Source organism: Thamnophis sirtalis, unplaced genomic scaffold, assembly GCF_051295495.1.
Source record: "Thamnophis sirtalis isolate CommonGarterSnake01/CBP01778 unplaced genomic scaffold, rThaSir2_p1.2 scaffold_15, whole genome shotgun sequence".
Classification (NCBI taxonomy): domain Eukaryota; kingdom Metazoa; phylum Chordata; class Lepidosauria; order Squamata; family Natricidae; genus Thamnophis; species Thamnophis sirtalis.
This window is the reverse complement of record NW_028261395.1, coordinates 41,377,046-41,389,971: the sequence shown is the minus strand read 5'-3', so window position 1 is coordinate 41,389,971 and position 12,926 is coordinate 41,377,046. Positions and strand designations below refer to the sequence as shown.

The window sequence follows — 12,926 nt, the reverse complement described above, 5'->3', positions numbered from 1 at the left end:
ACACACACAAGCATTATATACCGAGATACACTTTTGAAGCATCTTTGCCATTCTCTCTAAATTGAACTGCTGGGGGTGGGGGGGGGGTGGAATTAAAACAGGGGTAAAAAAAAAAACCGAACAAAGATTCAAAGCTCGTTTATTTTTATTTTATTTTTAAAAAACACACTTTTTGTTCAAAGCCCCAGATGGACAATTAAATTTTAATCTGTAGATTTAAGAGTTTTGTTCCATGGATGTTCAAAACGCACAAACACACAAGGGAGAAGTGAGGTATACAGAACGAGAAAAATCAGCATCCCCCCCTCCCCCCCAAAAAAGAAAAGTTTTAAAAATTGCAGCATTTATTCGAAGGCCAACCAAGTGGCATCCCTGCAAAATTGTGGCTGTCCACTGGAACCAGACATGTGTGAGTCCGTTGCTTTCCTGGATGGCTTGCGATTAAAATCATAATTAAGTGATATGCAACCATTTGCAGTCAACTCAAATGCAAAGTCTTTACCACCCACAAGTATCCGCCTCGTATCGGATCGTTTCAAGAAGAAAATTGTAGGCAATTGCTCGACTCCAATGTCCATCCCTGATCGGGCTAGTTGAGGATGATGGGACCTAGCCCCCCCCCCCCCTCTCTCTTTCCTCTATGATTTCCAAATAGGGTGTCGACAGCCACATCTCTCCTTTCCCCCCACCTTTTAAGCCTGGAAAGCCTTGTTCCTTAACATTTCATTCAACGCGTTATCCTCTTTTATTCTTAAAACTTGAATTAAAAAATTGAAAAAGAGATGTCTTCATAGCATCTTTTTAAAAACGAAGGAAGAAAGGAAGGAAGGAAGGAAGGAGGAAGGAAGGAAGGAAGGAAGGAAGGAAGGAAGAAAGAAAGAAAGAGAAAGAAAGAAAGAAAGAAAGAAAGAAAGAAAGAAAGAAAGAAAGAAAGAAAGAAAGAAAGAAAGAAAGAAAGAACACCCTGAGAAAGTTATTTGGAAGAAATCCAATCCAGCCGTTTTATGGTGAAAATCTTAATGGTTTTTCTTTTTCTGTTAAAAAAAAAAGTCCAAAAGTCTATGGGTTTTTTCCCTCTTCTTTCTCAGGTGAATGAATATCACTTGTGAGAGGCACTCAGCGTCTTTGTTACCTGTCCGAACAAAACATAGACAAGGACCAATGAGAAGATAAGTTTTAGTAGAAAAATCAGAAAGCAGATAAATAGCTCGTTCTCCACTTAAGCCATTTGCTTAGTTAACTGTTCAAAGCAGGGGTGGAATGCTACCGGTTCGCTTCTATTTCCTCTCTTCTCTTCTAATTCCATTCCATCCTACTTTATTCTATTCTATTCTATTTTCTATTCTAGTCTATTCTGGAGTAAGGTTCTACATTTAGGCAAGAAAAAACAAAATGCACAGGTAGAGAATAGGTGGTACCTTGCTCAACAGTAGTAACTGTGAAAGGGATCTTGGAGTCCTAGTGGACAATCATTTAAATAGGAGCCAGCTGTGTGCAGCAGCTGCCAAAAAAGCCAACACAGTTCTAGGCTGCATCAACAGAGGGATGGAATCAAGATCATGTGAAGTGTTGATACCACTTTATAAGGACTTGGTAAGGCCACACTTGGAATACGGCATCCAGTTTTTGTTGCCACGGTGTAGAAAAGATGTGGAGACTCTAGAAAGAGTGCAGAGAAGGGCAACAAAGAGGATTAGGGGACTGGAGACTAAAACATGAAGAACGGTTGCAGGAACTGGGTATGTCTAGTTTAATGAAAGGAAGGACTAGGGGAGACATGATAGCAGTCTTCCAATATCTCAGGGGTTGCCACAAAAAAGAGGGAGTCAAACTATTCTCCAAGGCACCTGAGTGTAGAACAAGAAGCAATGGATGGAAACTAATCAAGGAGAGAAGCAACTTAGAACTGAGGAGAAATTTCCTGACAGTTAGAACAATTAATCAGTGGAACAGAAGTTGCCTCCAGAAGTTGTGAATGCTCCAACATTGGAAGTCTTTAAGAAGATGTTGGATAGCCATTTGTCTGAAACGGTATAGGATTTCCTGCCTAGGCAGGGGGTTGGACTAGAAGACCTCCAAGGTCCCTTCCAACTCTGCTATTGTAACATTCTTTTCTATTTTCTATTTTATTTTCTATTTTCTATTTTCTATTTTCTATTTTATTTTCTATTTTCTATTTTCTATTCTATTTTCTATTTTCTATTTTATTTTCTATTTTCTATTTTCTATTTTCTATTTTATTTTCTATTTTCTATTTTATTTTCTATTTTCTATTTTATTTTCTATTTTCTATTTTATTTTCTAGTTTCTATTTTATTTTCTAGTTTCTATTTTATGTTCTAGTTTCTATTTTATTTTCTAGTTTCTATTTTATTTTCTAGTTTCTATTTTATTTTCTAGTTTCTATTTTATTTATTTTCTAGTTTCTATTTTATTTATTTTCTAGTTTCTATTCTATTTTCTATTTTATTTTCTAGTTTCTATTTATTTTCTATCCCATCCCATCTTCCATTCCATTCCCGTTCTGTTCTGTTTTGTTCTATTCTTTTCTATTCTAAAAGCTCCCCTTGCAAAATGAGGACAAGCTAAAAACACTCACGGTGAAAACCCCACCAGGCAAAAAAGGTGATTTCCATCACGATGCAGGCCAACGTTCAGGGGATGGGTGAGTCTTCCCCTGTGCTATCGCTGCCTTGCAGCAGCTCCCAGTCTTTGCGAAGCGGGGGCTCAGCCTGGAAGCTGGTCTCCAAACTCGGCGGGGGAGCCTCCGAGTGTCTCCAGCAGCACAAGGAAGAAAACAGCTTATTCCGGACGACTCGTGTGCAAAAGACGAAAAGGATGCAGTTTGCGGCTCCTTGAAACGTGTTCCCAACTCCCTGGTGGGAAAAGGAGAGGAATAATTTTTTTAAAAAAATTTTGCTTCTGGAATTTAAAAAAAAAAAAACACCTCTCCTGAGCTTTTAAACAAGGTGGACTTCAATTCCCAGAATCCTTTGCTGCACATCTGGAGGCAGCTGGGTGCGCAAGGCCCGTGCAGGGAACCTGTTGTTTTTCAAAACTCACGTGAAGTATGACCAGGAGCCAGTTTCGGTCTGCAGGGGAGCCAGAAAGGGTCAGGACAAAACGAACGGTACTCCAGATACGCAGGAAAATGAAAATAATCGGGATTAAGGTCAGCTTCCTGTCCGCTACGGAGGCGGCTCTCGGTTGGGAAGACGGGTTCCTGGACAGAATGGGCCGATACTCAGAGAGGGCTGTGTGCTGGGAAAGAAAAAGAGGGAGGCAACCCTTCCCCAGTTAGATGTATAATGATTTTGGAGGTTTCTATGGCTTTTCATTTTAAAATGTGATAAGCTGCCCATTGACTAGATGGGGTGGGCTGAATAAATTGAATAAATAAATAAAAGGTGATGGTAGGATGGTAGGTAGGTAGGTAGGATGGTAGGTAGGTAGGTAGGTAGGTAGGTAGGTAGGTAGGTAGGTAGATAGATAGATTAGATAGATAGATAGATAGATAGATAGATAGATAGATAGATAGATAGATAGATAGATGATAGATAGATAGATAGATAGATAGATAGATAGATAGATACATAGATACATAGATACATAGATACATAGATAGAATGAGCGAGAAAGAGAAATAGAAAGAGGGGTAGGGGAGATAGATAGATAGATAGATAGATAGATAGATAGATAGATAGATAGATAGATAGATAGATAGATAGATAGAAGATCGATGGATGGATGGATGGATGGATGGATAGAAGATAGGTGGACAGATAAGATAGATAGATAGATAGATAGATAGATAGATAGATAGATAGATAGATAGATAGATAGATAGATAGATAGATAGATAGAAGATCGATGGATGGATGGATGGATAGAAGATAGGTGGACAGATAAGATAGATAGATAGATAGATAGATAGATAGATAGATAGATAGATAGATAGATAGATAGATGATAGATAGAAAGAAAGAAAGAAAGAAAGAAAGAAAGAGAAAGGGGTAGGGGAGATGGGATAGATAGATAGATAGATAGAAGATGGATGGATGGATAGAAGATAGATGGAAGACAGAAAGACAGATAGATAATAGATTGATAGAAGACAGACAGATGGACTGAGGGAGGGAGGGAGGGAGTTTTAAGTTATCTACCATCATTGACCTGCCCAATTACAGGCAGTCCTCGACTTACAACCACATTTCCGTTGCTAAATGAAACCGAGCTTAATTTCTTAGTTTGCCGCATGTAACAACCAGCTGCTAAATGAATCACTGCAGGGGTTACGTTAGCAACCGGGGGGGGGGGTTGTTAAGTGAATTGGACTCTGCGCGTCACAAGGTCACAAAAGGGGATTCCCGAGAGGCTGCAAACCGTCATAAATATGAGTCCATGGCAAAGCGTCCGAAATTTTGATGGCCTGACCGCCGGGATGCTACAGCCGTCGTTAAGTGGGGAAAAAACGGCCACAAGTCCCCATAAGAACCAATTTTGTTGCATTTGTTTTGCACAATGACAATAAAGGCTACACTATGTTGTCAGTGCCGCTGTAACTTTTTAACGGTCACTAAGTGAATTACTGCAAGTTGAGGAACGCCGGTAGAAGCTCCCCCGGCCGATCAGATTCTCAACACCCACCGCTCGGTTGATGTGTTTCTTTATCAGGACGTAAACGAAGGGCAAGGTCACATAAGCGAGGATTTCCCACAGTTTCCCTGCCAGCAGCATCCAAAGAAGCCTATCTTCCGCGTTGATGTCGATCCAGCACCAGCCAACCGAGACGTCCGAGGCGTCATAGCCAATTTTTTTCAAGGCCACGGCGGCCGCAGTGATGCCAAGGGGAATCCCCCAGCTGCAAATCAGGGAGAGAAAGAGAGAGAGAGAGAAGGGGAAAAAAGAAAGAGTTGGAGCCGTCAAACTGGGCAGAATTCCCCACTTGCAGGTGGGGAAATGAGCTCAAAATCTTCTTTTTGAATTTGAGGAACGACACCCTTTGAAGGTAGGACGCTGGAAGTGGAGATTAGATTGTAAAATTGGCAGAGCTTGCTCGAATCATCATACTCTTTTAACGATAGCAATAGCAATAGCAGTTCGACTTATATACCGCTTCATAGGGCTTCATAGGGCTTTCAGCCCTCTCTAAGCGGTTTACAGAGTCAGCATATCGCCCCCACAGTCTGGGTCCTCATTTCACCCACCTCGGAAGGATGGAAGGCTGAGTCAACCTTGAGCCGGTGAGATTTGAACCGCCGAACTGCAGATAGCAGTCAGCTGAAGTGGCCTGCAGTACTGCACTCTAACCACTGCGCCACCTCGGCTCTTTTACGATGTCATAATCCCTTGCAGGGTGGAGAGAGAGAGGGGGGGAGAGGGAGAGGGAGAGAGAGAGAGAGAGAGAGAGAGAGAGAGAGGGCGGCAAGCCACTCCCATCTGGTCACATGGGTGGCAAGCCACTTCCACAAAGGAGGCCACACCCACAGAGTAGGTTCAAACAATTTTTGAAACCCACCACTGATAGAAAGATAGATGGATGGATGGATGGATGGAGGGAGGGAGGGAGGGAGGTGGATCATTTCTAACATGCTCTGGCTGGACTCAAAACAGTGAACCGGATTGGGGAACTGGATTATAATTGCAATCCGGACCGACTTTTGTCCAGTTTAATCCAGATGTGAATGAATTGAGAGGCAGATCAACGAACCCACCAGCCTCAGTTCTTTCTCAACCCAAGCAGCGGTCTAAAATTAGCTCGAGTTGTAAAATACACCCCCCCCCCAGCTATAAATACACTCCAGTCACAAGCCAAGCGGCTGACATTTCACTAATGCAGTTTTGTAGGTTATTTGCAACATAATCCCTCTTCCCAAGCAGTCCCTGAATAGCCGACGAGGATAAACTCCCCTGAATTAATTTGCACTTCTGAAATGTCCTCTGCACAACAGCGCTGAAACGCAGAAATGTGACTTTTTTTAAAGCCAAGTTATGATTGGAGAGGTGGGATTCCACCACCCATCACGCAAAGCGAGACTCATATTGATGTGAGGTGCAGTCCAAGCCCCCTTGGTTCTTTGATGAAATTTCTCCTTGCTTGGTTTCTGGGTCTGGCCACCACCAGTTCAGGCAGGCAGGGAGTCTTTACAGATTAATGGAAGGGATCCTGTAGGTCATCTAGTCCAACCCCCACCTACCGAGCAGGAGAACCTACACCATTTCTGACAGATGGCAATCCAGTATTTTCTTGAAAGCTTCCAGGGATGAAATTCCTATAACTTCTGAATAACAGAATAATAACAGAATGCAGGTGGTGCAGACAGCTAGGAATTTGTGCCTTTCTGGCTAATGAGCCTGCCCGTTGCATCTCTGCACGATTCCCTGTTTTTCCTCGGAACAGCTTACCAACAGCTTACTAATGGAACAGAAGTTGCCTTTGGAAGTTCTGGGCGCTTCGTCACTAGAAGCTTTCAAGAAGAGACTGGGCTGCCCTCTGTCATAAATGGTGTGGGGATCTCCTGCTTGGGCAGGGGGTTGGACTAGATGACCTATAAGGTCCCTTCCAACTCTGTTATTTTGCAGCACAGGATAATTCAAATATCAGCCAAAGAAAATCTAACAAGCCCAGATCTGGGATTCTTCTGTGCTCCTTTTCATATATCACACTGCGCCCTTTGATCACAAAAATATAATAAAATGCAGCGCAAACTTTGGAATTTACCCCCTGGAATTTTTCCATTCTCAAACTCTTTTGAGCGTTCCTCCAGCTTTGGGATCGCAAGTCCAATCAGCCTCAGCCAACACAGGGCGGGGAGGGAGGATGGATGATGGGAACCAGGCCTCCCAATATCTTCAAACTCACCTCTACCTATTCTTTTTTTTAAAGATACATCAAGGAGTAAAAGGACACACATCCTTAATTTTGCCTTTAGGGGGATCGGCTGGTTGGAAAGTGACGCTCCCCAAACCCCAAACCAGGATGGAAAAGATGGCAGCTAAACATAAAACCAATTCACATGCTAGGGAAGCCTTTTTTTAAAAAAAATCAGTTTCAGGTGCCCGCCTTCGCCCGCCTGCTCAAGACTAAGCGTGCAAAAGCCAAACGTCTCTCTCGTGCCACTGTTTGCACAACCACTCCAGAGTCTCTTGTCAAGCATCTCTGCAGCCTGAGGAACTCAAAACCACCGGATATCGCAAAGGAGGCATTCCGAAGTGCAAACACATCTCATTTACAATTGCAGCACCAGAAATGCATTTTATGGCAATATATATATATATATATATATATATATATATATATATATATATATATATATATATATATATACCCAACACTTGAAGTCTTTAAGAAGATGTTGGACATCCATTTGTCTGAAGTGGTGTAGGGTTTCCTGCCTAGGCAGGAGGTTGGACTAGAAGACCTCCAAGGTCCCTTCCAACTCTGCTATTGTATATGTATGTATGTATGTATGTATGTATGCATGCATGCATGTATGTATATGTGTATATATATATATGTATATGTATGTGTATATGTATATGTATATTATATGTATATGTATATATGTTGTATTTGTGCTGATAAATAAATAAAGGGAGACTAGTATAGATCTATTTCAAGCTATTTAGCTCTCATCAGCTAGCCATACCCTTACTGGGATTTGAACCTGTGCTGTATTACATATTAAGCAGTTGTGTTAACCACTAAGCCACAAGGTTCTCCTCCTTATCAGCTGAGCCAGGGAAATAGGTATGTATTTAGTGTCACAACCCCTGGTATGCCCAAATATGGGAGGAAGCAGACTGCTTCCATTCTCTGTCTATCGGCTCGTCACAAGAGACCATCACGACAGAAACCCAATATTTTTACTGTTGCCTTTGTTACATTTGTGTTGTATTTGTGCTGATAAATAAATATAGACACACTTATCCGCCCAATTAACAGGCAGTCCTCGACATACGACCAGAATGGAGTCCAAAATTTCCGTGGCTCGGTGAAACATTTGTTAAGTGAGTTTTGCCCCATTTTCTGACCTTTCCTGCTGCAGCTGTTAAGTGATTCACTGCCGCTGTTAAGTTAAAAGCAGGGTTGTTAAGTGAGTTCAGCTTTCCCCATTGGCTTTGTGGGGACACGGCAACCGTCATAAATATGAGGCAGTTGCCAAGCTCCTGAATTTTGACGCCGTGAGCTTGAGGATGCGTCAATGGTCATAAGTGTGAAAAACGATCGTCTCTTTTTTTCAGTGCCGCTGTAACTTCGGTCACTAAATGAACTGTTGTTAAGTCGGGGACTAGGATAGAAGTCACCAAGGAGAAGAGGCTGATTTGGGGTCTTCTGTAAGTCTCAACTTATGACCGTTTGTTTAGCGACGGTCCAAAGTTACAACGTCAATTAAAAAAATGACTTGCAACCGTTTTCCACACCATTGCAGCATTCTGTTGCTCACGTGATCAATATTTGAATGCTTGGCAATGGACTTGTACTTATGACGGTCGCAGTGTCCCTGGGTCATGTGATTCGCCTTTTGCGACCTTTTGCGTCAATGAGGAAGCTGAGATTCACTTAACAACCGATTCTAACACCCGCAGTGATTCCCTTAACAACTGTGGCGAGAAGGGTCGTAAAATGGGGCAAAACTCACTTAACTGTTTCGCTTAACAACGGAAATTTTGGGCTCACTTGTCATACGTAACTCGAGGATGTTAAGAAGAGGCAAGGAAGGAGAAAGGAGGATGTGCCCATTTTTTTTTTGCTTTTCTACCAAATCCAAGAATTAATTTTGCAGGGAGGGGGGGAGAGGAAGACTATAGAATGGCCTTCGAAAGCAAAAACAGGTTTTACTTTAGAAGTTTCGTTTCCTTTTTTTTAAAATTAACATTGTTGGATTGGAAAAACAGGTCTCCAAGAATTGTTGTCTCAGCCACGCCAAGCTCACCGCCCAGAGAAAAAGAGAGGCCGACTTTGGGAAAGCACAGCTCCATCATCCTTGCCTCTGACTTTGGCTGGCTGTGGCTTATGGGAACTGGGAACAAATGAATAAAGCAGTGTTTCTCAACCTTGGCAACTTGAAGATGTCTGGACTTCAACTCCCAGAATACCCCAGCCAGCGAATGCTGGCTGGGGAATTCTGGGAGTTGAAGTCCGGACATCTTCAAGTTGCCAAGGTTGGGAAACACTGGAATAAAGGATAAAGGACTTTTGATGCGAAGCGGAGGGGCGCCAATTTTTTTTCCAAGCTAAGGCCTGCAATCAGCATGCAGTGTGTGGGGTGTGTGTTTGTGTGTGTGTGTGTGTGTGTGTGTGTGTTTGCTTCTGCTGAGACAAACAGTTCATTGGCCTTTCCATAAATAATAAAGTCCTTGAATCTAATAACTTCTTCAAATAACCCCGAATATCCTAATTGCAATGGGTGAAATAATACAATACAATAGCAGAGTTGGAAGGGACCTTGGAGGTCTTCTAGTCCAACCCCCTGCCTAGGCAGAAAACCCTATACCATTTCAGACAAATGGCTATCCAACCTCTTCTTAAAGACTTCCAGTGTTGGGGCATTCACAACTTCTGGAGGCAACTTCTGTTCCACTGATTAATTGTTCTAACTGTCAGGAAATTTCTCCCCAGTTCTTTGTTGCTTCTCTCCTTGATTAGTTTCCACCCATTGCTTCTTGTTCTACACTCAGGTGCCTTGGAGAATAGAACAGAATAGAAACAAATAAAACAGAGAACTTCCAATTGGTAATCCCCCAAACTTTAAAAAAATCTCTTCGCCATCTCACCTCGTTCCTCCTTAAAAATTGTGTTGCATTTTACAAGGCAGGTCAATACCACTGGGGAATTGAAAAGGGAAGGATGTTTAAAAATAAAATAAAAACACCAATAAAGATTATTATGAATAAAGGATAAAAACGTGGTGAGAGGAAATGGTAAAACAACGAACAGACTTAAATCAGAGCTATTTCTATTAAATATGCTAACAGGGAAATATAATTTTAAAAAAACCTCTATATTTAAAGCTACATGCAATAACAGCTGCTGGAATTATATCTGCTCAAAGTTGGAAAAATGGAAATATACCCACAGAGGAATTAAGACAGCGCTGAGATGGATAGGTTGACAATGGAAATTAAAGACAGACTATACTATTTAATTTGGGATATATGGTATAATTAGTTAGATAGCAGATGCAAAGATAAGATAAATGAACAATGAAAGACGTTTAATGAATTAGAAATTAGAAATAAGTTTAAGTATAATGATAGATAGAAGAATATTTTTTTGTGAACAGTATTACCGTAAGATGTTATAAAGATGCAAAATGTAAAATAAAATATCTAGAAAGATAAATATATAGAGGTGTACGTTAGAAATATGGAAACAATAGCTATGAACATGATACTGTATACTACTAGGAGACATAATAGTATGTATAATGTAAAAAAATTGTGGATACAACCAGCATATCACTGTTGCAAAGCTGAATCTGTGATGTAAAATGAAGAAAACCATTTAATAAAAATACTTTAAAAAAAGATTATTATGAATTTGTTAGTCCCATTCTAGCATTTTGCGGGGGGGATGGTTAAATATAATCCCTGCCTTTGGGCCGGCCTTTATTTCTAACACCAAGGAGCATTGCAAGGGGCTAGTCCTCAGCGATCCAGACATAGGACAAGACCTACACAGACTTCATAGAATAATTAAAACTGCAGGAAAAAACAATTACTACCAACCTGCCTTCCATTGAGGACCTGTACACTGCACGAGTCAAAAAGAGGGCCGTGGAAATATTTACAGAGTCCTCGTATCCTAGATATAAATTGTTTAAACTCCTATCCTCAAAATGATGCTATAGGGCAATGCACACCAAGAGAACTAGACACAAGGACAGTTTTCCCCCCAAACGCCATCACTCTGCTAAACAAATAATTCCCTCACCACTGTCAAACCATTCACTAAGGCTGCATTACTATTACTATTAGTCTTCTCATTGTTCCTATCCCCCATCTCCTCCCACTTATGACTGCAGGACTGGAACTTTGTTGTTTATATCCTTCCGATTTATATTGATATGGATTGTTTCCTGATTGCTTATTTGTACCCTATGATTATCACTAAGTGTTGTATCTTTTTATTCCTAATGAATACATTTTATTCCCCTTATGTACACTGAGAGCATCTGCACCAAAGACAAATTCCTTGTGTGACCAATCACACTTGGCCAATAAAGAATTCTGTTCTGTTCTATTCTATTCTATTCATCTGTATTCTGTTCTGTTCTGATGTAATGTAATCTCTATTATATTCTATATTCCTTTTATTCTCTTCTCATTTTATTCTAGTCATCTGTATTCTGTTCTGTTCTAATCTAATGTAATCTCTATTCTATTCTGTTGTATTCTATATTCCTATTATTCTATTCTACATTGCTATTATTCTATTCTGTTCTATTCATCTGTATTCTGCTCTGTTCTGTTCTATTGTAATGTAATCTAATCTCTCTTCTATTCTATATTCCTATTATTCTATTCTATTCTACATTCCTATTATTCTATTTCATTCTATTCATCTGTATTTTGTTCTGTTCTAATCTAATCTAATTTCTATTCTATTCTGTTGTATTCTATATTCCTATTATTCTATTCTATATTCCTATTATTCTATTCTACTCTACTCTATTCTATATTATTATTATTCTATTCTATATTCCTATTATTCTATTCTATATTCCTATTATTCTATTCTATTCTACTCTATTCTATATTCTTATTATTCTATTCTATATTCCTATTATTCTATTCTATTCTATATTCCTATTATTCTATTCTACTCTACTCTATTCTATATTCTTATTATTCTATTCTATTCTATTCTATTCTATATTCCTATTATTCTATTCTATTCTATAGTCCTATTATTCTATTCTATTCCATATTCCTATTATTCTACTCTACGCTACTCTACTCTACTCTACTCATATTCTATTCTATTCTATTCTATTCTATTCTATTCTATTCTATTCTATTCTATTCTATTCTATTCTATTCTATTCTATTCCCTGTTCTGCTCTGTATCTATCCTATCCTACCCTGCTTTTGGGAGACCAGAAGCAGGGAGAAGAGGGAAGAGAGGTGTGCTTTGCCAACCCCTTCAAAACCAGGTAAAGGGGAGACCGGGGAGGCCACCCACCTCACCAGGTGGAAGAAGCAGAGCAAGCCGGCGCCGGTGGAGCCGCGGACGATGGCGAAGTAGAGGTCCAGGGCGATGGCCGTGGTCCAGAAGAAGGAGCTGGTGTTGGCGAAGGTGGAGAGGGCGCCCTGCGCCACGCAGTCCCAGGACGAGGCCTCGAAGTCCCTCAGCACCCCGTAGGCGTAAGAGGCGGCGGAGAGCAGGTCGGCCCCCGAGAGGCAGGAGAGCAGCTGGCGCGGCCGCGTCCGGAGCTCGGGCCAGCGGGCCTGGGTGCCCAGCAGAAGGCAGCAGCCCAGCACGGAGAGGGCGCAGGAGAGGAGCACCACCCCGCGCTCCCAGGGGAAGACCGGCGTGGCCGGGGGGTCCCGCAGGAGCATGGCGGGGAAAGGGAAAGGGGGAAGAAAGAGAACGGGGGCAAGAAAGGGGAGAGAGAGGAAACGGGGGAAGAAAGGAGAAAGAGAGGAAAAGGGAAAAGAAAGGAGAGGGTAAGAAAGGAGAAAGAGGGGAAAGTGGGAAAGGAAAAAGAGAGGAAAAGAGAAAAAGAAAGAGAACGGGGAAGAAAGGGGAAAGAGAGGAAAGGGGGAAAGAGGGAAAGGAAAAAGAGAGGGAAAGAGGAAAGAAAGAGAACGGGGGAAGAAAGGGAAAGAAAGAACGGGGAAAGGGAAAGGGGCGCGAAGGGAAAGGGGGAAGAAAGAGAACGGGGAAAGAAAGGGAAAGGGACACAAAAGGAAAGGAGGAA

At 41.4% G+C, this 12,926-nt stretch overlaps 1 protein-coding gene across 2 annotated transcripts; it reads right to left on the bottom strand.

Annotated features, from left to right (window-relative positions):
- Positions 1 to 122: 122 nt before the first annotated feature.
- On the bottom strand, positions 123 to 12,629 carry GPR157 (G protein-coupled receptor 157). 2 transcript variants are annotated; one of them, XR_015695121.1, is made up of 5 exons: positions 12,188 to 12,629; positions 4,648 to 4,861; positions 3,064 to 3,261; positions 2,600 to 2,876; positions 123 to 1,132 (listed from the first exon to the last, which is right to left on the bottom strand). XR_015695121.1 is itself a non-coding variant. In XM_087702025.1 (4 exons), the coding sequence occupies exons 1-4, from the start codon at positions 12,562 to 12,564 to the stop codon at positions 2,655 to 2,657; spliced, it is 1,011 nt and encodes a 336-aa protein (XP_087558151.1). In that variant the 5' UTR covers positions 12,565 to 12,629; the 3' UTR covers positions 2,598 to 2,654. The 2 variants fall into 2 exon arrangements, 1 of the variants encoding a protein (XP_087558151.1); XM_087702025.1 differs by lacking the exon at positions 123 to 1,132 and having other exon boundaries at positions 2,598 to 2,876.
- Between the last annotated feature and the right edge of the window lie 297 nt (positions 12,630 to 12,926).